Source organism: Myiozetetes cayanensis, unplaced genomic scaffold (assembly GCF_022539395.1).
Source record: "Myiozetetes cayanensis isolate MyiCay16 unplaced genomic scaffold, myiCay2020 scf2-11, whole genome shotgun sequence".
In the NCBI taxonomy this organism is placed as follows: Eukaryota; Metazoa; Chordata; class Aves; order Passeriformes; family Tyrannidae; genus Myiozetetes; species Myiozetetes cayanensis.
The window spans coordinates 75,503,058-75,529,355 of NW_026087411.1; the positions used below are offsets into that span (position 1 = coordinate 75,503,058).

The 26,298-nt window shown below is 37.4% G+C and overlaps 1 protein-coding gene across 1 annotated transcript; it reads right to left on the reverse strand.

Moving 5' to 3' along the window:
* Nucleotides 1–264: 264 nt before the first annotated feature.
* On the reverse strand, nt 265–25,073 carry FHL5 (four and a half LIM domains 5). The gene is made up of 6 exons (XM_050315587.1): nt 24,715–25,073; nt 11,083–11,264; nt 8,670–8,844; nt 6,182–6,351; nt 3,972–4,158; nt 265–2,754 (listed from the first exon to the last, which is right to left on the reverse strand). Exons 2-6 carry the CDS (start codon nt 11,239–11,241, stop codon nt 2,603–2,605), a joined length of 843 nt encoding a protein of 280 aa, XP_050171544.1. The 5' UTR covers nt 11,242–11,264; nt 24,715–25,073; the 3' UTR covers nt 265–2,602.
* Between the last annotated feature and the right edge of the window lie 1,225 nt (nt 25,074–26,298).

Genomic DNA, 26,298 nt, shown 5'->3' on the forward strand with positions numbered 1-26,298 from the left:
CTGTCACAGGAATTGCTGAATGATGTCTCTTTCTCCTTATCTAGACCCACAAGCCGTTTGTAATATTTCTTCTCCCCTGTCCAGCTGAGGAGGGGAGTGAGAAAGCAGCTTTGGTGGGCACCTGGTGTCCAGCCAGGGTCAGCCCACCACAAGAGTATCATTGTATTTATATTTAGGCATTAGTAGCTGGTGACAGAGACTAGAAAATAGCAATTTGCTATCTAATATATCTTTTATTCAAACTATTTATAGCAATGACATTTATTTCTTACTATTATTGTGAAGTGAAAATGTTCCATTTCAGATTTGACTGTAGTGTATTTACTGCAGAAGAAATACATAATTCAGTTGGTATTTCTAAAAATATAATTAGTTGATGAGTCAGAGAAGAATTTTCATAAATGTTAAGACTGGAAGACTGGATTTATCATGATCAGCGTGTCTGACCTGTGACTGTGTCATATCTTAGGAGTCTGCCTGGTAATTCTTGCGTCAGTTTGTAATTAAACTTGAATATTGTTCAGACAAGACTGAATAAAGGGCCCAAACCACATTCTTGCAATGTGCTGAATGTTATTTCACACAAACAAACAAAAGGTACACCCCACATACAAGCCTGAATATGGTGATTCATCATTTTAATTAAAAAATTTTAGACCATTAACATTTACTAATGTGTTAATCTCTGATAATTCAGTGCAAATTTTTAGAACATCATGGATAACCATGAACCAATATGTGTGTATATATATATATATATCTGTCTATATATATAACACAATGAAACATATTTCTATTTATGGGAATCTAAGCCTTACCGAGAACCTGTATTAGCCATGTGAGATTAGTAAATAGAAAAGGAAGCAGCTGGGATAAAATAAAAGGCATAAACTCATCAAAATCTAGAATGCAATAAAAGCCATGAAAGAAGAAACTGAAAACAAAAAATGAACACCACGTAGAGCAAAAGATAATATTTTATTGACTGGAAAACAGATTGCTATATACTTGTTGGTCAGTCATCATCTGCACTGATTTTATGCCACTCCAGTTCAGCCTTGGCTTAGCTAGGCACACATATCCTTTTTTTTAACCTTTTTTTCACTTTTCTATCTAAAGTAATGGCTGTCTTCACTGTGAATAAGGGCCACTCAAGTCAGCCAAATAACCCTATGCACTTAAGGTCGGAGTTCTGAAGAAGAGTGACTTAAAGACATGCTAGATGAGGACTTAAACAGTGCTGAACAGTGTAGAATCTGCCATTCTTAACATCACTGCTCCATTCACAATGGCCCAGTACATGAACCAGGCCACTGTAACATACAGTATGGAAAAAGGTTTGTAACACAGCTCTAGATGACCTTTAATAACAGACAATTGATTGCTGAAGCTTTGCAAGCGGATAGAACCTTCTCAAAGCCGGCTACCTAGAAACTAAGATCATGCACTGCAAGCAAGAACTGCCTAGCTTGCAATGACAACATTACTAACTCTCGACATACTATTGACAACTACATGTGGCACATGCTAACATGAATTGGGTATTGGTTCTGGAGAGCTTATAGCCTGCTGTCCATAAGCAGCCATTTACAAGGAAAAGGATGGACTGTGAATCAAAGACCTAGTAGGGTTGAAATGGTAAGACCATTAACAGGGCTTTGATTGCTGTCAAAGAAGTTTTGAAGGGACAAAGTTAAAGGAACAAGTGTTAAGTGTGCGCTTGTGTCTGCTAATTAAAATATATACTTTATACATGTATTTGAAGGTCTAGTGAAGACAATGCAGAAAGAATCTTAATGTATATTAGCTATGGGACATGCATATTAACACTATTCAATCTTGGGCAATCCTCATCTCTTTCAGTAGCTCAAAATACGGGTTTATTTATGTTCTAGAGCAACTATGTCTGAAAAATTAAGCACAGTTACCCAAATTCGGGAAAGAACCTGTGTTGTAGGGTTTTGGATGGCTGAAGACTATGTTTTTGAGGAGCAATCCCAGTAAGGGGAGGAAAGTGACCTTTTTTTTCCTTTATCTAGCTCTGGAAGGGGCCTCTCTGACTCAGTGGCCCTCTGTGTGGAAGCACCTCCTCCTCACAGTTTCTGCCTGCTTTGTCAACATCTTTTTGGCCCAAAGTGTGGATGAATATAATATTTATGAGTTGTTCTCATCAATGTTATGATCCAATAGAAAAATGTACATGCCTAACTTTCCATGCCCAGGTCAGCATCTGTAAAACAATGTTAATGCCTCATCATTATTCATATACCATACAGACTTTTCACAATCCTCCTTGGTTTCATGGGAGATGAAAGGTAAATTTTTAAGCTTCTAACAGCAGAGTGCAGTGTGTTACAAGGAAAACACACTGTAGTTAGATTTAAAATATATACGAATCTTTTCTACATCATTTTCTTAACCAGTATGGGGCTGTTTAAATTTTTTTATAAGCAGTTAAAGATATGATAGAATTAAACTGCTGAGGGAAAGTTATTTGAATGACTAGATAACTGTTACAACTTTTATATGGTTTTCTTAGAGCAGAGTAATGAACTATGTTTCACAGAGTGACAATAATGCAGCTGTACAGCTTTCCACAGAACTATGAAGCAGAGCCACATTCACGGCAAAGGATGTCATCCTGCCGAGTGAGGAATTCCAGGCTCACCAGTGGGACAGAGCATTTGGCACAGTTAAAGCATTCCCCGTGCCACTGACGGTCTTCAAATGAGATATATTTGGCACTTCCGAGAGCTGAAAGAGATTATGACAAAGAAAATGTGAATCCTGTATTTCTGGACATGGTTCAGAAATGCAACAGAAAATTTCTGATGTGTGATCAGGTTGTCATGCATACAGCAAACAAACAAATGAACAAAAATCCATAGTCTGAAATATTCTTTTTTGGCTGAATTGAAAAAAAAACCCCATAACTTTAAAATGAAATACAGTGAGAAGTATTTTAGGTAAAGCCACAAGTCACTCTCTTGCATATCCCATTATGAGCTCTGAACACAATGGGTTTATCAGAATGTCCACTCAGATTTGCTGATCTTTCCAACAAACTCTCATGAAAATGATTTGCAATATGCTTATACATATAGTTTCTATACAAGATTTAATGGAATTAATTAATAATTTCCACCTAAATTTCTTCAAGATGGAGTCTTTTGGAAATTACCAAACCATGGAATTCCTAGCACAAGTATCTGAAATAAAATCTCGAGGTTTGTGGGGATTTGAATGTTTTTGATTTGTTTGTTATTATTGTTGTTGTTTTGTGTGTTTGGGTTTTTTTGGTAAAATCATGCACATTTGATTGGGTATTCATCATTTGCTTTGTCCACTGACATGTGCAGCATGCACCTGTAAGAATCAGGTAGTATTTTTTTCAACAGTTTAGTCCACACATTATGGAATTACAATGCAGAACACCAGCAAATGCTCTCAGAAAACTTCAGCTGTCATAGACTAGTGACATATATGTCTAATTATAAACCATCTAAGTACACAAGGATGCATGTGACAGAGCTTTGTTGCATTTGGAAGGCTTTCTAATTTGACAGGTGTGCTTTACCAGCAGGCAGTTAATCTGTGTTTAGTTTGATCACATTTGCATCTAAAAACAAAGCTGAAGAAATTACAGACATGAGGGACTTGTGTGTACTGTCCTGGGAAGAGCAAAAAAAAAGCCTTTTCTTATAGTCTTAAGGAGGAATTTTAGTACAGAATCAAATCAAATGATGGAGGAACTCCTTTTAGCACATAAAATGACTCCTCAGCAGTTCGGGAACATGCATGATCAGCATGTCCTAGCAACATACAACACATGTGATACAGAGTGTGCCTCTCTAGTAGTCAACTCCTTCAGTCTTTCATTGTGGTGAGACTATTTTTGCTGGTGTTTTCTAAAGTAAAGTTTTTAGAAGAGACACATGACTGTCTAGTCCCCTCTAGAAGATGAGACTCACCTGTAATAGGTTTCTTGCAAGCAGCACACTTCTTAGCATACAATTTGCTGAAACAGTCCACACAGTATGGGTACTCATCTTTTGAAATAAACATTTGTTCATGCAGCTGGGTTTTACACCCAGCACAAACAAAACATTCTTTATGCCAAGGTTGGTCATCGCAGGTCACGCCTCCAGAAGTTATTACCTAATGTATCGACAAAGAAGGATAGAGCAATGAAACAAACATGTGAATTGGGAAGGACTGTCTTTGTAAGTACTTCCACTTCTTTTCTCTCTTCCCGTATGCACAAGAGGTGAGACTGTGGTCACATCAATTGTTTTTCATCTGGATTTTCAATTTGACTAACTGCAGTTGAGCTCAAAGTGCTACTGGTTTGTTTTTCAATTTTCTATCACAATATTGCCTCCAAATTTGTAATAACCAGGTTATCTTTTAATGAATTAATGTTTAAAATCAGGCATTCTCTCAAAAGAGGAATTCTTAGTGGTGGACAGTGGGTGAGAGAATTGATGCTGAGATAATGGTTAATCTCCAACTGGAACTGGTATTTTAAATAGGAAGAAAGACAGTAGAGAAAGTCTAAGTAAAACAGAAAGGAGATTTACACTGTCAGAAGAAGAAAAAATGGTATTTAGCAGTGTCATCAACTTTTCATTCCCAGCAACTCACTCACAGCTCTGCACTGGTTATTTCTGAAGAGGGAAATTTCCTGTTTCCTATGGCTTCCATATGTGTGGTAAAGAGCTGGTTTCACAGAAGTTGTGAGAGACTGTATAGAAAAATTTCTATAAAGATGAGCTGTAAGATAGCGTTTCTACTGTCAAGTCATGTACAACAGTGAATGAATGCATGAATAAGTGAATGAATGAATGAGTGCAGTTGGAACAGGAGGAGAAAAAGTTGGAGAAACTTAAGTAGAAATAGCAGTATCAACAAATTTCCCTAGGGAATACAGTTTCAGGGAAATAAGGAATACTGCGTCATCTCAAGCAATAAAAAGATTTAAATAGTTCCTGATCCCTTTAACATTCCAGTTTTGGGCTATTTCAAAGTCACATTTGCTTTTCCATTAAAATCTAAAAATTGCTGGCACAAAATTCAAGGCTTCAATTTGGCAATTTAATTACTTTGGGCTCAATTCTTATTTATAGAAGCTGATGCAAGTTTAAGATGTACAATTGTTTCAGCTATTATATAGGGGGACACTTTGCATTCCTAGAATTTTTAAGAAGCAAATCCTGATTATTTCACGTTGGTGCTGCTAACCTCAATGCCTCTAATAAACATTAAGCATAATTACTATAATTTTCATGTTATCATTTAATAGAAGTTACAGGCTAGATGTAGAAACATGAAAATACATCAAAGTACTTTCTAAAGTTTAACTACTGAATAAAAAAAACAAGTTTACAGGTAAACATTAAATAACTACATAAATTATAAGTTATTTGATGAAGTGAAAAAAATTTGCTTTGCTTCTAGAGTGATACAGGTACTAAAGAACAAGTTAAATTCTGCCTTAAAACCAGTTTAAAATGGTTCCCTAGAGAACAGTATCATACTAGAACAGTATGATGAATGAGTTTTTTTCATCACCTAGAGGCAATTTTAAAATGTGAGAAATCAAGGGAGGGAAGAACTGATTTATTTGTACTTGGGGGAAAAAAGAAAAACTCATTTGAAATCAAGCTTTCTGTTAGCCACAGGGTAAGTATCATGCATTGAAGCAGTGGGACTCTTGACTAGTGTTATCACAATTGAATGTTACTTGATCTGATAATTGCCTGATATATTTCAAGGGAAAGAAAGACAAGACTCTGGATGCCTTGCTCAGCTTAGGTGACTTATGCATGTGAATATATGCATAAAAATGATAGAAAGAAAGGCAAGCTTACCAAGGCAAAATCAGACATTATCAGGAAAGAAAGCTTTTACATAACTTTCTGTTTAATCTTTGCTAAAAATCACAATCAGTAACAAAAGAAGCCCAAAGCATTTGTTTTGGTCAATAAATGTATTTCAAAGATAATCAGTCTTAGATTAATATTAACCAGAGTGGACAATCGACCCCGTTGCAGTTGGCTTTCAGTGCCCAAAGTCAAAATAAAGACTCTGCTCTTACTTTTAGTTCACCAGACATTTTACATGACCCAGCCCTTTCCCCCATGCCTCATTAGCACAGTTTTTACATTACATGTTTAATTACCTTCTTGCAAGAGTAGCAATGGTGAGCAAATTGCTTCTCAAAACAGGGCACGCAGTAATTCTCTTTATCTTTGGTGATTAATGGTTTTGTTCCCAAAGGTTGCTGACAATACTGGCAAACGAAACAGGATTCATGCCAGGAACTCCCCTTAAATTCCATTTTACGGGAACCTGAAAAAAGCCACAGTGAACAATCCCCCTGACATAGCCTTTTAATATAAGTTTTAAATGTTGAGAATACTCTTATTTTCTACCCTCTATCTTAATATCAGGTTACCCAAGAAAGCACTCATCTTCAATTTAATAGAACTTCTAAGAATGTACTTGAATTTTCAAGAACATATTCAGATCCATACAATCACCTGGCAAAAGATGTGCTAAATTGCCTAAGCTGTGATTTTGAGTCTGTCCTTATATGAATCTTTTGGAGTTTGTTCTTTGTGATTATGCTTCAGTTGCTCAGTTTCTCTAAAGCCAGCCAACTCAGCGATAACATTCAGGTTCACAGCACTTTCATAAATTAGAGAATATTTCTTGGATGTTTACTACATCTATTATTGTCTTGGCTTTTGTCTTCCTTAACTAAGGCTCCTTCAATTATAAATGCATTATTTATCTCAATCAGCTTAAACTAGCAGGTTTTTAAAAGTAAGTATTTTTTTCTGTGATGCAGTGCATTACACTACCTCTTCTCATAGCTCATAATTTCATCCTAGATCAACAGGTTTTTTTGTCATTTTTAACTAGATGCTTTTGATAGAGCTCAAACAGAAAGTAGTTCAGTTAAATGTCTATCAAAGGAGTTTCAGAGATTTTATCTCTGTGTACAGCTGTCCTGTACACCTTGATATAGAAGCAAAAGTCTAAGACATGCACATACAACTGAGAACGAATTTTCCAGTGAATCTCCATCATAATTTCTTTCTCTGTAGACTGCAAAGACAGGTGCAAGGTAATTTAACATCCTTTCCACATGAAGAAGAGAATTGCCAGCATAACATTATCTCTTTCCTGGACTGTGGGGCTAGTGGAGAAACTACTGCTTGTATTTAAACAGAAAAGGTTTGCAGCTTCATCCCAGTGATCAGAAGGCTAACTTTACTGTCTTTGCCTACTGGGTCTTTTCAGCACAGAGCTAGTGAGCTGATGAGAAGGAAATTAATGATATAGAGACAGGCTGGTGTTCCCATGCCACTTCAGTTCTCTGTTTGCACTGTTACCTCAAGGATTTATACTCCTAGACTCAGGGGCAATACCTGAAACATGAGTATATACAAGAAGACAATAATGCAAACCTAAGCAAATTCTGGTACTATTCTCATCACATCTAGTAAGGTGTGCCTATTTGGTAACATTTTTGTAAACTATATACAATTTAAATAGTATATAGTCCTAAAACTGAACACAACTATATTGCTACAACATTCCTTTCCTCTAATACAGCTTTTACCTGTCATGAAAAGGAAATAAACTGTAAAATTACAAATCGATGTTACAGGTTATTGATGATGACATCAATAACCTAGTATTCATACTAAGAAAATAATTCTGCACATCCCAGACTCCATTATTTGGTATTAGATCTACTGAAAGAGAAAATTCTTATGTTACTGCCAAATTTACTGATGCCCTTCACCAAAAACTCCCAAACTAGTAGTCATGAGGCCATGATAGATAATTTACAGCTGGTATTTAGAGTTATGTGCAGGATCTGTAAAATATTTTAGCATTGAGGGTAGTTCTCTGTTACAAAAGTTGGTTACTTTTTTGCCTAAGCAAGCAGCTTCATTTTTCCATATCCAGTGCTGTGGCTTCTCTTAGATGCCTCTGAAGAGGTGTCTTTTGGGCAATCTCACTGCTGTAATGAGCTTTATTGGTAGCAATGAAGGGCCTAGAGGATGTCCTGAACAAACATGATCACAAGCTGAGAAGCAGTTTAGTGGAAAGTGTGGAATTTTCAAGTTTGCTAATGGCAGGAAGTAAACCTACTGTAAACACAAATGTAGTCTTTTTAGCAAACACACTGATAATGATCTGAAGGCAGATTGTCATGTTTTGACAGTTTAAACAGAAATATTTCTGAGTGAAAGAAACAGTATAAAGGATATAAGCTCAAGGTCTGGTCAATGTGACAGACAAACATGCAGTGTCTTGTCTCATCTCCTGCTCACAATAGCTCAGTGTATCCACCTACTCTCACTGAGGGATATGCTTCCTAAGAATTGCAACAGAATCAAGGACACAACATGAACTTATTTTACCCAGTCTTGAACTCTTAATGTTTTTTTTATAAGGATTCATAAGACCTGTCTGTGCTAGATCAGAGGTATGTGCCCGCCCTCTCCTCGCTGCCGGGAGAGTACTACACACAAAGGAGCATTAGTCACCTCAAAGCTGTAGTGAAAGTCAAGGACCTTGTATCTTGCTTTTCCAAGAAGGTGCCCAAAATTAAAAATCCATTTTTCACAGGAGGGTCCTTGTTGTCTTACCAGGCATAATGGTCTTCTGGCAGTGGAAACACTTAGATGAATACTCATCAGAGTAGCATTCGGTACACAGCAAGACCTCGTCCTTGGCAGCAAATGGTTTCTCCACCAGCGAGCGGCTGCACTTGGCACACTTGAAGCACCTCTCATGCCAGTGGCGGCCTTTGTAGGCCAGATCCTTGGAGAAAGTAAGTTCATGTTAATGAAAACATTTCTTCAGAGTGTTTTTATCCTTCAGCTCCTCACAGAATTAAAATAAAAAATGGAGAGCACTGCAGTGGTGACTTGACAAGATAACATGTGCATCCAGACAGGGGTGTGCTCAGGAATGATGCAAGTACTCAACTTCACACTGTTTTGCAGATCTCTTGCAGAGGCCATTAGGAACTGCTCTAGCAGATACAATGGTCCTTTCTTCCTTATGTAACATCAAAGATACATTTTTATTGGAAGAATCATATTTTACAGTTGACCTTCAAGGGGAAACAAGTGATAAACATTTTTCATATGCGCAGACCACCTGACAAGAAGTCTGTTCTCTATGGAATTTGAAATGAACCTCATGTATTTTCAATGTCACTACTTTTTTCTTCCACCTGACAGTACATAGCACTAAAAGAAAGATCATATTATTGCAGAAAACAAGCAATTAAAATCTCATTGAGAACGAAGTGATTATTAGGAAGATTAAAAAAAAAAATCACTGCTTTTTTTTACACCTGATATAAATCCTCCTGAAAACTGAGCAGAAAAATGTTTGTTTAAGACTCAGCAGGCTTAGGGAATGAAAAAGCTAACAGTGTATATATGAGACTTTGACTAACAATTCAAAAAAAGACCAAACAGCAGGTATAGTTTTTCCAAGGTTAAAAAAAACAAGGGAAAAACACACCTCAACACCTCTTCCCAAAACATAAACCAGCCCCTTCCAGATCTCCTTTAGAAGTAAGAAGCACGAAAGGGCACAAATCTAATCTCATTGTTCTCCTTTGTCAAGTCTCCACCTTTTAAAGTGGTAAAAGTGAAAGAAATACCATGCTTCATTTCTGGAGGTGCTGAGCACTTACCACTTTAATTTGCTTTAGTTAGCACGCTGAACCTTGCTCAAAGTAGGCTGTCAACCCAGACTAGCCCGAGGCAAAGACTGGGTAGGAAGAAGAGGAGGAAAGCCAAGCTCAGTCACTTTGGCAGAGGTGGGACAATCAGCTGTAGATTTCTGTGGGCTATTTTTCTAGATTACTCTAGCCAGTTGTGCTCCTTTCTTGTCACCCCTGCTTTTTTCTCCCATTTTTTCCCTCCACTCAGTCCAAATACATGACTTTTTGTCTACAATCTTTGATAATAGTAATCCCGTTTTTAATTTTCAATTTTAAAAGTGAAATTATTGAGCTGAAAGCACACGTTTTCCAGGTGAACCTGACTGGTGCTATGTGTTCAGGTGTGCTGTCGGAAAAATGATGGTGAGAGTTTGAGGAGTGTCTTCATTCAAGTCAGCATTTTCCTTGCATGATTCCTTTACCCAGACAATGTGCTCTGAAGAAAGCTGCTTTGGCAGGGGAAGCCTTCCAAGAGGCTTATTTTAGTATCTTTCACCTCTTATTTCAAAGGAATGTAGGCAGAGCGAGCATGGAGAGAAGGTGAGCACTGCGCACTGAACCTGGCAAAGCAAAGGCTTTTTGCTAGGTTTCATCAGAACTTAAAATTTAAAATCAAGTGCATATGCTTTAAATTGAAGTATGGGAAATACTGGAAACCCTGCCAAAGAACACAGGGGAATTTGTATTAATAATTAATATTGTAAGGAAAAGGAAAGTTGAAAGGAAAGTCAAGGTCAGAAACACTGCCACTAACATGCCATCTGTGAGATGATCAAAGTAAGCATGGAATTAAGTAAAAATTCAAAAATACTTCATTTGCAAAAACACGTGGAATTATATGCAAATTATAAACATGTTGTCTTTTCAGCTTGGCACCTGCATGTCAACACCTACAGTAAAAGTAATTTATTCAATATACAAAATATTTTTTCAAAGGACATCTCTCAGAAATTCCAAAGTTTCATTCAGCCTGATACACTGAATTACATCACACCCTATCATCCCTCCAGCACTGTGCAGCTCCTGCAGCCAGTGTGTGACTGGAGATGAAGTCTAATTGTGGTCCACACATACACCACAGCTTTGCCTTATGTTTGAGGAATATGTATGGCAGATTCCCTAATCTTTGGTCCCAGATCTTTCCTATTCTGGGAAAATAGCACTGTTTCTGTCTGCTGTGTGTGGATGTACAACTGCTGTGTTTAGGCCTCTTCAGCAATACATGGATATGCAGAGTATCGGATGTAGAATCTGCCATTAAAGAAATTGGATTTGTGTGTAATTTAACAAAGAACAAGAACTGAAAGCTAAATGTTTACCTTGGAATTGCACTCAATAGGTTGTTTGCACTCTTCACAGGGGTTGGCATACAGGCTGTCATAACATGCAACACAATAAGCGTATTCATCTCTCAATGCGTATTTCCTTCCGCGAAGAGACTGCAGGCAGTAATGACAGTCTGTGTGACTGCTGGTCATTCTGCTGGGGTTCTCCACGTGATCTGGAAAGATGGACAAATCATGTAATTCAGTAGATGGCCATTTGCTTGGTCAAATAATAAGTAGTGCTGCATTACCTGTGAAAGTTAGACGGGCATTTTTTTTGTCATTTGCAGTGCCCTGGATTTCTTAATGCTGGGTTGTTCTATAATAAAATGGTAGCCTTTAACACATATGCTGTGTATTGTATCACCTACATGATGGGGAGCAAGAGGACTGCTTCAGCTTATTCTAATTGTGCTAACACATTTCAGGTCAGACACCTGAAAATGAAGCCATCTTCACATTCTCTGCATACAGCTACTGGCATTTTAAGACATGGTTTATCCAGAAATCAGGTAATGAAGATAGAAGCAATAATACAAAAATGAAACCAACTGTGGAGTTATAAAAAGACCAAAGAGAAGGGGCAAGCACTTTACAGTGTTTTCCTGACTTTCTCTTTACACTCCTGTCTTCTACTCATTCCTTCCTTTTCAAAATATCCCCACATCTACCTAACCAAACAGAAGGAAGACAAGGGACTCCAGGATATATAACTGTTTTTGCATTATCCCAACTCTGCTGCTAATATTTGGTGGCAATGTAAGGTCACATTAAATACCCTTGGATAGCAAAAGAGTAAAATATAAAGAGAAATAAACTAAATCATAAGTCAAACAAAATCTTAACTCAGAGAAAATTTCCCTTGTTGTTATTGGAAAAGATTGTTTTTTCTTACATATTTCTTTATTGCTGGGTTCCATGTTGGCAGTACCAAAATAATGTTAGTTTATACTTCTGTGCCAGACAAGTGCAGGAAATACCACAAATCTATTGAGAGCCAGTTGTACAAATTTCCCATCCTTCAGTTTTTCAGGCTAAAGAGGCTTGGGTAAGTATCCAAACCTCAGCTGCTTATAGATCTACAATGCTGAATGTTTTAAGGATTGTGAAGACTTATTTCAGTCTTCTTGTTGCTGGTTGGATCATCAGCACTTTGCTAAAATTGGGTCTTGATTCCTGGAAATGAAGGAAGAAGGAACCAGAAAGTTCACAGTGAAGCAAACCCCAAAACATCTGCTGGACTCATTGGATTGCACTCTTGTTAAAATTACTGGGTGTAGCTTGGTTGCAGGCAACTACAGCAGCCATGGATTTTAGAGGAGTTGAAAACAACTGGGGAAGGTCTCCTGAAGTATTTACATATCAGTGACTTTGGGCAGCTGAAATTTTTGCCCTTTGAATAACAGTGCAAATTAGTTTATCTCAACCAGATGCAAAGCCTAACAGTAAGGAAGAGAAGCACGTGGAGGACAAGATTTGAGGGATTGCTTAACCATGACAAAGCTTTCCTCTAGCCCACTTGGAGTTATGCCCTCACACTTTGTTTTTACACACTCACTGCCTGGTTTTTATGCCCATGGTTGAGTTTTAAAAAGGCATTTTATGGGTTTCTGCTTTGTCAGTCTAAACTGAAACTGTTGTTTGAAGTGTGAGAATAGAACAATTACTGCAGGTCTCCACTGGCACCAGTGCATAAGGTCAGGCATTCACTGCTCTGTTCTGAGAGGTGTAGTGGTAAAATGGTGGAAAGGGACAGGAAGGGAGGCTATCATTCTTATTTCAGACCAAAAGTAGTGACTTGATTGTTTGGCACAAGCTATGGAAAACTGGTTGCTCCTGTAAATTGAAAATTTTTAACAGTGAATTGATTTACGGTATCTCTTATTGCCCTTAATATTTTTGCCAACCAAGATAGGGTGTAGTAAGATCTGTAACTCAGATCAGTGGGAAACATGCTTGTTTAAAACTATTTCAGATATGTTTTACGTGATATCCTTGGAATAATAGTATAATAGGGTTTGAATCTGGACTTCCATTTCCTGAAGATCAAACAGAAATTTGAATGTGAAACAAATGAACCCATTTATATGAGAAAATTACATCCATCGGCTTGTACATTTACACAACATGATATATAAGAAGCAGACAGAGTTCAGTGCACAATTATAGTCATCACCAAAATCAAGGTTAAGTTTTGCACATTTTTTTCTATATCGGGGAAGGAGTGTAAATTGGTGTCTAAGGAGACAATCAAGGAAAGTTTGTGGTTAACTGTGCTCCATATTCAGGGTCATGTGACAGGCTTGAAACTGGGTTCCAGAGGAATTTCCATTCCTTTTTCTGTGGAAATTAGAGTTATGAACTGCCTCGGAGGATAACCCTGAGTGAACCACCTTCCTGATCTCCTCCTTGCTCAATCAGTATTCCAGCTTCCTAAAAGAGTTTCATGTCAGCCTAAAAGTGGCAAAAGCAAACCTCTAACAGAGCAGAGATAAAGAATTTATGTCACTTATAGTTCTTTTTGTTGCACAAAGCTCAACAACAAATAACTTCACTTATCTGCAGAAACATCTCTTATTTTTTTCATTCTAATGTATGTCAGTCATGTTTTAAAGTTAACAAAGAGTCTGCATACAAAATAATTTTCTTTAAAAAGTGGTTCTCTTGATTATTACTTCCCCTCCCCTCCCCCCCAGGTACTCAATCTGTTCCAGTAAGCCCAGGTAGTGTGCACAAACAAACCCCACTACTGTAATACCTCAGGAACTTCTGGATTTATAATATAATTATCCTCCTAAACCCCTATATGGATATAGGAGCAAGGTGCTATTACTCCTGTTATACAGATGACAGTGGTTGCTTGAGAATTTAAAAAATACCCCCAAGACCAGAGGCAAAGCCTGAGGGTGTCCTTGGGTTCCTCTTCTAGTAAAATGTTTAATTTGCCCAAGGCTTCACTTCAGAAAAAGTCTTCAAAGTTTGACCGTGATGATATAAGATCATGTTTGGGAATGAAGCAGTGTGGTATGAAAAAGAAGGAAGATTTTTGCAAATCTTTTAGCAAAGGTCTGAGTAGCCTTTGAGAAGTGCTTTTACCATTAGATAATGCAATAAAAAAAAAAGTGAATCTCATCTCTCCCAGCACCACTTAGCCTTGCTCCAATAAACAAGTAATGGTACGAGCGCCACGTAGTTGAGTAGAATGTTTTTCTTGTGCTTTGATCCTAATCTCTAGAGAAATATGTTTACTTTAAGTTTGCTGGAAGCTAGACTTTGTGTTTTGAAGGTCAGTTAAGAAATCTCTGGAGATCTGATGCTATTCACTCTCATGGAATGAAACGCTGACTCCAGCATTCCAGCTGCTAGCTCGTGTCCTAGGCACAAGGAAAGACTGCCATGTCTTCATTCCTTGGGAAAAGATGATTTTGTTATTTAAATTGGAACAAAGCTAAATACTGTTGATTTTTATGTACCTAGTAGGCATGGATACGTGATATCATTTGTAGTGTTAGAATCTTCCAAGGAGGCGCAGAGGGATGTTGCCAAGGACATGAGGATATTGTAACTAGGGTCCCTGGGGTCAAATTAGAGAATGCAGCAGTCTCATGGTTTGAATGATAAAATAGATGAAAATAGAACAACAGAGCTGGCTAGTCAGCCTGCTGTTATAGCAGATTAAGATAGAATCTAACCACAACAAATAGGACAGGGACTTTCTGTAGAGTCAAATTATTTCTTATAAAATACAGAGCTCTAGAATACTTCCAGTGAAGAAAGACCATAAGAAAATGGTTGTGAAGTTGAGAATCCTGATAAATGTGGAGTCACCAAGAAAAGAATGCTTGTTCTCTCATTGGATCTAAAAAACACAGCCACAATGTTAATATATCTCAATAATTTCTCTTGATGTTTTCTATAAATGCATGTTGATCCCCCCTATGTTATATAAGTATAAAAAACCCCAGAAACATTAATACTACTTATTGGGAATTAATACATAGATCTGCATGCAGATACATACACGTAGGTAAAAATATTGTATCTTTCACTTCATGACAATTCTAATGGACTACTTCCCAGAGTAAATATGCCTGCCATTGAACTTCACCATCCTTTTTTTAAAGAACATACAATGATTGGAATAAGGCTCCTTATTAGAGAAGCATAAAGAAAGAGAAATTATCGCAAAATAAATCCTTGGAAAAAGACTGAAGGATAAGAAAAACAATTTCATCTATTATTAGGAGGACACTCCTGCAAGCCCTTGGAGGTACTTGTTCATTTTTCTGGTAAGTACATGTTTTTACCTTCTAACATGATTTTGATTATTTGCATGAACTTGCTGACTTCATTTTAGTACCTTTTTTTTTTTTTTGTGAGAACTGCTGAACAATTCATCACATACATTTGCATACATTAGGGATGCTATAATTTTTACGTTTCTAAAAGTGGCTAGAGAAGCAAAAGGAACTAGGGGCATACATTACAAATCAAGTGAAAACAACTACCTACAGGAAAGCAGAGACACAGATGCTAACTTTGAGCAAGCTCTTTTACCTCTGTGGTAGAGCACAGTAATACAATGTCAGGTTCTGGAAGCTTCTGAGTGAGTGCAGAGCTCTCATTGATGGCATTCACCTTTAAGCAGCCAGGATGGATGCCAGCCAGGATGCTGCTGTAACAATCTGACTATACTGCTCCAAGGTTCACTAGTGACTCTGTTTTGGTGGGCTGTCTAGGCAAAGCAGGTCATTTAGAGGTTGATCTGGTTATTCTTACTGAATCTGTGCTGTGTTTACACACCCTGTGACTACAAGCAAAAAGGACAAGAGCTGTGGTTTAGCTAGGGGATCAAGCATCTCAGGAATTCTGTAATTTTCTCCTTAATTGGTATTGCTGTCTGCTTTGTTTACACCAGGCAAACTCAAATGTTGGTGTAGTCATCTAAATTCTTTCTCTTACTTTTTTCTGAAATAATTCTTACCCACATTTTTTGCAGGTTTTCACATAGTCTGGTAAAGCCAGTTTTCTCCTGTTCTCATTATGGACCTCATTCCTTTCTGACTGCTGTCAGATTTATGGAATAAAACAAAGTGATGAAGTACTTCAGCTGTGCATTGGTGTACCTTGTAATGTAAAGTCCTGTCAGTATTCTCAGTCATACTTCCCGTATTAAACCATAAAACAGGCTTGAGGATTGCATCTGGTACAAAAGGGTCATGTGATAAAGTATACCCAAACTAACTGGTGAGTTAGATACTTAGAAGATATTTAGACTGTTTAAAATTGATTACCTTCAGCTGCCTGAGGTCCAAAAGCAGAGCAGCCATAAGCCCAAGATGTGGGTGAGAAGTCATTAGTGAATCCCAGGTACAATATTATAAGAGACAATTTAAAATAATATTTTAAATTGTAACCAGGGGCTGACACTGGGACCAATGCTGTTCAACATCTTCATTAATGACCTGGAGATGGGACAGAGTGCAAATTGACAGAGGACACCGAACTGAGAGGAGTGGCTGATATACCACATGGGTGTGATGTCATCCAGAGGGACCTTGCCAGGCTGGAGAAGAGCGGTGAGAGGAGTCTCACCTTGCAAGGGGAGATGCAAAGTGATTCAGTGAGGGACCACAGAAAACTGTATCACTGCTGAACGATAAAAGAGGGAGGGTGAAAGAGTCCATAAAACCTCAGTATTCCCTTACGGGTGTTTGAACAGGAGTCAGGCCACTCCCATAACAACAAAACAGATTTTGTGGATGCCTTGCTGTGAGTTGCTGTCAAAGCTAGATGTGCACATAGTCTAAACACACGAGAAATGCTGTTGCTGTCAGCTGAAACAATTACGTGCTTGAAGCTGAATGCAGGCTTTAGAGCTTTGCTGCCTATATCGCTGGAGCACAGATTTTAAAAGGTGAGTTTTAGATACTTAGAGATGAGTACTCACCAAAAGCTGTGTCCTTATAGATGGAAAGGTGCTACCAGCTTGTCTGTGGTATCTGGTTTATCACAGTAAAGACTTTATTATTTTTACTGTTGCAGGGTCATGCATGTCAAAACTCCTTTTCCTCACTAATCATTTTAATTTTTAAGCTGGTGTTAATTGTTACAGACCAGTCTGCAGAAGAGATGCAAAGGTCTGGATTCCTTCAGTAATCTTGGCTCTGTTAGAAGGAAATGTAGGAAGTACTCTTCTCTGCCCTGTACAGAGGAGTAAAAGAGACCTTGGGACATGGACATCTACACTAAACATAGTCTTCACCAGGACTCATCAGGGAAAGTAGATCTAAAAATTATTTTGTGATGACTTAAAAACTGTATGAAGGAAAATAGCTATCACTGTACATATACGTGTATATATATACACACACATATGGGTATGTATAATTTTTTTTCAGTTCAGCAGTCAAGACTATCCTAAGGAAGATGCAAGAAAGCCTACAAGAGGTGGCTAGGCAACAACCTGCTCATGAGGAAAGTTTCCTAATCCCTTTTAGAGGATTAAATTCATGCTCTGAAACTTGAAATGTTTACAAAATTAATATAAATTAAAAATTATTGCACCTGGATATTTTTGGAAGAAAAGGAGAGTTTTGTGCTAAGCTTAATCCAAAATGGTCTAACTATTTTTTAATTAATTTTTTGCTGAATTTAAATAGAAAATATTTATGAACAACACCCCCAATCGAAAATGACAGTTTATTTTAGAAACGTAGGACTCAGAAAAGTGAAACTTGATTTAACAATATCTATTTAAAAATGCATTTAAATTCTCAACAGAAAAATTTCTAGTAAAATTTTAAATTTCACTTTTTATATAAATTTAATTATTTCATTTGAAGAAGCAATTTTGAAGCTAATTGTGTTTAATTCTAGGAACAGAGATCTTGATTTCATTTTGAGAAAAGAAATTTGGTAGCCAAAGGATGTTTATGCTGGATTACTCTTTCTTAATTAAAATGGTGGGAATGCAGAGAATAACATATTGCACTTACATGGAAATATTAATGTATTTCCTTTCTATCAGTGTATAAGTACTACATGTCTTTGAAAGAGAAAAAGAAGCATTAAGTATTTGAAGCTGAACTAGCTAAGATGTGACAATAATAAATACAACTGACTATGCAGTACTACTTTTCCTAGCTGGGTTATTTAAATGCCTGTGACCTAGTTAGAACTGCTTTAAGAAATAAAATGAGCAAAAAGAAAAAGATAATCATCAGTAGCAATGTTAGCAACAAGCTAAAATTGGAAAGAATTTTCATTACCCTATTTAAAAAAAAAAAGACCTGCTTCCTCCCAACCCAAACATAAATCCCCCAAGTGATAACGAAGCATCTGCTGCAGTGGTACAGGCTTTTCCTTTTCTCTCCCAACTGTGCTATGCCAACCTGACCTAGTTTTCTGAGGAAAAAAATAAACTGAGCCACAGCACTCTTTTAATAAAAATATGACACCTCATCAAAATGAACCAAGACTGTGGTAAATTAGGTGGTATTACAGCTTAGGAAATGCAAAGGCTACTGTCAGTAGTGTTGGTATGTAAGATCCCTACTTCAGTTATTGTTGTATTTTGATTCGTAGGCCAAATGAATGCCAATTTTGCTGCTTACAGTGCTCCATCAGGCTTGGCTGCTACCTTCTTATCAAGCTTTTCACTGAAAACAGATGATATGGTTCTGCAGACAAGCCCTGGGCTGCTTATTACACCGACAGAAATCACAGTTTGTGAAGCCACTGTTGTACACAGTCTAAGAAATGACAGCCACTGCAAATGTAGTATATATATCCAGTCTTCACACTATATGCAAGATGTTTAGGGTGACGATCTCCAGAAGTTCCCAAGGGAAAACAGGCTTCAAGATGGGCAGTACCAAGAGGTAGGATCAAGGAATCATGGAATGGTTTAGGTTGGAAGGGACCTTAAAGATCATTTACCATGGACAGGGACATCTTCCACTAGACCAGAGTTTGCTCAAAGCTCCATCTGACCTGACTTTAAACACTGCCAGGGATGAAACATGCACAGGTTTTCTGGGCAATAAGGAGAGAAGGATGGGCAGAATCATTGAGCAGAGCTGCTTACAGCCTGATCTCAAAGCAAGGGCTACCTGTGTACTCTGGGTTTTTGATGACAGTAGGTATCGGTATGATACTTAGCACTAATGATCCTCTGCAATTGCATTGTCTTTGGAATAAAGGGATACAATAATAACAACAGGGCCATATTAAAATACATACACATATATTTCATCTACCAGGTAGAGAGACCATGAAACGTCTAATCTGCTGAAGAAAATCTGAAAGATATATCACTCTTTGTATTCTACTGCTTTTATGGTATTTAACTGGTTATATGGTATAAACTGAGATATAGAAAGTGAGAAAGGTTTCTAGGAAAGCTGACAACAAACAACCAACATGAAAATACACTGTGGGTATTTTTAAGCAGATTTAACTTCCTTCTGCTTCCCTTTAGTGTTTACATGACAACCTGCTGTGTCTCATCTTAGAACAGGTCCCTGGGAACACTTGCATGTGTATGTAATTTAATGTAGCTGAATGATTTATCTCAATTCATGGATGTCAAATTAGGTGATGTAATATTTTCTGGATTAGGTTTTAATTCTGCATGTTAGGGTTGGTGTGCTCATATCTATTGGGGAGTGCAACACACAATTCACTTACAAAGTCTCAGTGTCTGCACCAAGGCTGCAGTCACAAAACAGTACAATTTGACTGTGGATGTATCAGCAATGATGTGAAATTATAGCAGACTGACTTTTTTGCTTTTGTTTTCTGCCCCGAGTGCTTTAAACACACTGTTCACAGGAAAGCCTTTTTAGTTTAACTATGTAGATGCATCAAGGACAGGTTGCTGGACTTTGGGCTGGGAAAAAAATAAAAGAGATAAAAAATTCAGATAAACACATTCTTTTACGTCATGTTCTATATTAACTGTTGGTAGTTGTCGAGTACATTTCATTCCAACACAGCAAAATGACCTAGGGACTCACAATATAAAAATTCAGTTTCAAAAGAGAGCTTGCAACAGGACTTTTGAAGGCAGCAAACCCTTTCAGGAGTGGGGCTGATGGAAGAAAGGACAGGGAGTGGAGTTCTTCAGCTTTTTATTTGTCCTGTACCAGGGAGGAAAAACAACAGTGTCACTAGGATGAGTATGTAGAAAAAAATGGTAGTGGTTTTCTCTTTTTATTCCCTTCTCTTTAATTATGTCGCTTTGTGCATCATCCATTAACCAGGCAAAAAATGTTAATTAAAGACCTCTTGAGTAGTAGATAATGGGCTGTCAAACAAGATAGAGTATAACATCGCATTGACTCAGTTTTAATTTCAAGCCTCACATCCTGTGGCAGCAACATCAACCAGTCCTTAGAGAGACTCAGCCCTGGGTTCTGCTCTTATTCTGCCATTGGCCTTTGCCATGTCCTGGAAAGCTCTGGGGTTACCTTACCTGTTCTGCCTACTGAGGAGATAAAATCTGCTGAACAATTATGTGACTGGGTATCCTAATATTTCCCTTAAGCCTTAAAGTCTGTGAACTGGCCATTAACATTTTATTTCTGTTTAAAATAGTCTATTTTCCTAAAAGTGGCTGTGATTTAAAATTAGACCCTGCAGTGAGCAGACCGTGGAATTCTGTCTTTCTTTATTATGATGTGAGAGGTTACTGACCCTACAGCAATTGCCCGGCTGGGATTTTGTAATGTCCTGACATGAGAAGTTTGTTGGGGGTTTTTTTATTTGTTGTTTGTTTTTGGTTTTGTTTTTAATTTTGTTTTTGTTTTTGTTTTTGGCACTATGATTTTCAGAGTGGGTTTATTTCTATGATTATAAATACACACAAACTAAAAGTTGGTCCCAGTGTAGGACTGCCCCGTTCTGATTGAAGGAAAATTAAGCCTAAAGTTTGTCTGAACACTCAAGACCGTCAGCATTTGATTCCTACAAATAAAAATCATCACTAAAATCTTAAAATGCTGGAGGGAATTTGGTAAGAATGAAGAAATTCCTTTCTAACACTTAGGAACACTTGAAGAACACGTTATTTAACTCAAGGATATTGTGGAACAACAAGACCGTTGAAACTTGTAAAGTCTATTCAAGTGATGATGTGAAGAATGTAGCAATCACCTTGAATGGAATTGACTGGTTTCAGTACAGGGTGATGCTCAGAGACCATAACTCTGACCTGCTGTGGGGAAAAATGTTGGTCTGAGGAGGAGGAGATTGGAATACAGCAGCAGAAATTGTATTAAGGAACAAATGCAATCCAAGACCTTTTTGCTAATTTCTGTAAAAACTGGTAAATGCTTTCAGTAAAAAGTCTAAGCAAGTGGTCAAAAAACTAGGAATTCTGCTACTGTATTTTAAAAAATCCAACTAACCCAAACTGTTTTGAGCTTTTAATTTGAAATGTTTCTCAATGTTCCTCAGTTTTCAAGCACCAAACTAAACAAAGATTGACAATTAGAAGATCAGCATGAAACAGTTTTTATTCTAAACTTTTTTTCCCCCATGCAAACCAGACTCACAGAATTATAGTTATGCCACAATTTTCCATGTTTTAATACAAAAATTAATCATGATGTGTCTGAATTTGAAACTTGAAGAGCTCACTTGAGAAAGACTGAGCTCCTGATAAGTACGTTTACAGCCTAAGACTGTTCTGGGCTTCTGATAAATACAATTATAACCTAATCCTCTGCACTATTTTACAGGTTTCCTTTCAAAGGTTTCAGAACATTTTTCTAACAACAGTAAAGCAATTCTAAAACACACTTGTGAGATACTTGCCTACAGAAAAGGTTAATACCTGTCAAAGCAAAGCAATTAACCTCCTCAAGGTCAGAGAGCAAACCTATAGGACTGGGAACAAGAGAAGCCACCAGATGGGTCTGCTCATCAGGCTGTATCCATGGCACTGGCCCAGGGTGGCTAAAAGCATTGTACAAAGCTTCCAGTGCCAGAGGTAGAAAGCACTTCCAGAATTAGCTGAGGCAATAAGATGTTCCAGTTGTGAACTGTGCAAGTGTCCTTAATGACTCTGAGGTTATGATTAATATTCTTACACAAAATGTTCTCTCAACAACTACACTATGCTCTGGCACTTGTTCATTCTTGCTATCAATTCTGCTACCTATGTACAAAGACATTTTACAGGAAGATCAATATTTTTCTGAGTGATAAAGCCTCTAAGCACGAGGCCAGCAACCAGTTAGGGCAGTGTGTTCTGATCCATTATCCAGAGTACCTTGAGATGTGCAAGAACTTACCAGTCCTTATATACAGACCTAGAACAAATTCAAACTCAAAGATAACCATGGCTGAGAAGAAAAGTATCATACTAGTATGGATGAAGTAGAATCAAAGAAAACTCTTAGTTAAACAAGGGGAAACAAGAAGGGACGATAGCTGATCGATACTGCGCAGCATCAGAGAATGAGGATATTCACAAAAACTAACCTAAACCTACCTGAGGCTAATGAGCAAGGAATGTTTTGTAGTTAAAGGATTCCCCTCCAGGGTGATTTCTAACAGAATTTTAGTTTAGTTGTCATTATGAAGGCAATCGAGGCACCTTAGTTAGCCTTTGCATTTGTCTTGTCCTCCGCTATATCTCTGCTACAGAATTTTATGCCATAGGGTTTTATTAATTTGTTTTCTTCGAGTAATGTTTACATATTTCCACAAAACTCTCCTTATTTCATCCCTCTAACATTTTACAGGGAAAAATGAGTATGAGAAAAGGAGTTCTCATAAGAGCTGTGTGCCCAGTTCCCAGAAGAATGAACTCAGCTGCAGGAGCCCAAGAGGAGCATCAGCAGCATTTTGACACAACTTCCAAAACTAGGGCTTTAGAGATTTTAATAGAACAGTTTAACTGGAAATCATTAATTTTATGAGCACCTTAGAATTAAACATTAAGATATCATTTTACCCTAAACTGGCAGGGAAGTGTGCAGTAAAACTCAGCTTGGTTTTCCTCCCCAGGTGATCTAAAAGCCTTTATGGCATCTAGAACTTGAGTCAATAGGAGGGCTGTTTGTTCAAACAGGTTCAGAATTTCCCCCTCTTATTTTGGGTTTGACGTTTGGAAGCATGTTGGTCAAGATTTTTACATTTCTTTCTGTCTGTCCGTGGTGAGGTAATACTGAAAGTTTTAAGCTATTCTTTTGGGAAATAAAACTCAGGTATGAAAATAAAGTAAGAAAGCTGGGATTATTGGTATAGAGCCCACACAACATGTCTTACCAAGTAAACCAAAAATATATGCTTTGTAAATTATGACTGCCTGCAAATAACCTGGATACACCATAGGTTGTAACTGATCAGAATCTCTTTCAAGCAGCTCTTGATTTCATTATCCTCTAATCCTGCAAGATGGTTAGTAAGTCGTCTTAAGTTTCTACCAATTAAACACCTCTGAATCAAAGCAACTTTCCTAATAGTGTACTGAAATTACATGGGAAGACCATCAGCAACCTGTTAAAATGTTAATATATTAAATCCACTACAACCTGTTCTGTTGCTCTAGAAATGCCAACTTGTTACATGAAAAGAAGAAAACTATGAACACAAACAAAACAAAGGCATCTGAAACTTGCTTTCTAAATGTAAGAGATTTTGTGCCCAGCTCCAGATACAAAATCATCCTGTTTTTGAAAACAGGGATGGTTAAAGAAATATATTTTGGAACATTTTTACTACTGAAGTGAAAATTACATATGATATTTTTGTCCAAGTTTAATTTTAACCCCATTATCAAAAAGACTACCATTATGAAATCAGGTAGCAGTACAGTTAATATACATAGACTGTAATTTAAGGACTGCCACTGTTATCCATACTTTTTTAATTCTGAAATATAGACATATATTTCTAGCACCATAGCAGTAAACTTTCAATAAATCCTTTCAATATTACTCTTTCCCTTCAAACTTCAAACAAAATTATGATCATAAAAATATGATAGCTGAAAGACAAAGTATCTTATGAGGGGAGGATTGGGAGATGATACTTGTTGTTTCCAGTAATATTTTGATTTGTTATAAAATTCAGTTTGGAAACTGGTTCTACTTCAAAAGAAAAAACACAAAACCCAAGAACAATCCACATTCAGTGTTAAAATTAGTTATGCTAGAAAGAAATGATTTAACTTGATAGATATTATCTAGAAATTTTTCTTGCAAAAGCAAGTAGCTACAAAAGTTTGAAAAGAGATAGAAAATGGAATTCAAAATGTCATGGGAAACAGCACACGCATTTTTTTGTTGGATTGTTCTTTGGAGTAAACAAAATTCATCCTCATCTCCTTATAAAGGAAACCTCAAATAATCTTTCTGTAAATTAGTGAGTGAGCCAATTAATACAACGTAAAGAACTGCATCCAAAAGAAAGGCATGGTATTTCTTTTGGTACAAAAATGAAAAAGTATTGTTATATGTGTAGGATTCTACATCTAATTTAATTAGCAGTTTTGTGTGTGAGGAAAAAGTTCCTGCTTACTTGCTCAAAATATTAAATTAGGTATACCTTGTATACTACCACGTTTAAAGATTATCAGATAAAGGAATAACAGAAAAGAGCCTCAATACTCACATTTTGTTTTAAGCTGCTTCTCTTGGTAACTTGTGCAGCAAAATAACGGAAGAAATAATTACATGCCTTCACAGAAACAAGCATTCATCAAGTCCAAAAGAAACAGAACACTTTGCCAGAGCTATTTGAGGGTCCCATCAGAATTTGGCTGGACTGGGGAAGGCTGAGGGTCAGTTTGTTTCCCTTAGACCTCATGACATGCAAATAGCTGGCTGCTCCGCCACTGAATCAAATCATTCTTTGACATACTGTGTTTACAAACTGCAAACACATACCATGTAGGAGGTTCTTAAAGGAACATATTTCTGAGAGTTGTCAAAAGGAAAAATGTATTTCTGTTAAAATATCTAAGGAATCAAAACCCCCAGCCCCCAAACTATTCAGGGTAAAGGAAAATGAAGGAGCATTATTCATCCCCAGATACACTTGGGTTCATGCATAATGAATCCAAAAAGTCTCATGTGGGTTCGTAAATCAGAAAAGTCGCAATTACTGAAGTCTGATTGTTGTGTACAGGAAATGGGGGGGCAGGGAGAAACCTCCTCCAGTTTCAGAAAAGACATTCAGGGACACAGCAGAACTTCTCTATTGGAGCAGTTTCTGGGCTGGATCAATTCGCTGCTCTTCTAGAAGGCAGGAAGGTGTTCGTACACCAACACCACCAGAGCAGCAGCAATGTCCTCCTCTAGGTTCTCTCTCAGTTCTGGCCCTTGAGTCGCAGTCACCTCCTTTACTTTGTGCTTGGACACAGCAGGGGCCAGCTAACCTTCACAGACAGGCTCCACATGCACGGAGCACACGGAGGTCCTTACGCTTGGCATAACCCTCCATGCAGACCTTTAATCAAACACACCTGAAAGTAAGCACACATGTGCCCATTTAAAAATGCCAGCTGAAGTTAAGTGGAGAGAAAAAAAGGATGGCTGCTTGTGGTATGAACCATGACTGACCTCCAGGCAGATTTTTCCACATCCAAGAGCCAACAGATCTGAATCACTTAGTCTATAACGTCAAGGGGGTGGGAGCTGTTTTATATCACAGACAGACGAAAGAAGGAAATGTTTAAATGTTTAAAGATGTATTATGTTATCCGAGTACATCAGTAAAATTGCCAAATCTGGACATGTTCTGGAGGTTATCTGTGTCTAGGTAGTGTCTTGCAGTTCAGACTGATCCTCTGAATATTTTTGCCAGGAATTGATGATCCCTGCTTGTGAATGACTGCCTTGTTAAACCTTTGCAGACACTTATTTTATCATTACTTAAACCAGGTGGAACTCTTTTCTCCTATTTTTATATGTGCTATAAGCTTTATTTATTCTAAGCACCTTTTATTTCAAGCCTGTGATTTTTACAGATTGATTAGAGGACAAGTTAGGTGTGAATTTGAGCCCAGAATGAGAATCATGAATAGTTTTCTCTTGCCTTTGCTTCTAGAAAGAGAAAACTGAAAGTACAATTCTTAACCAAGCACCTTTTCTAGTTCATAAACCAGTTAAAGAGAAAAGTATTATCCCAGACAGATCTGTTGAAAGAACTAATGACAGTTAAAAATACTTGTAACACAATATATTCTTTCCATAA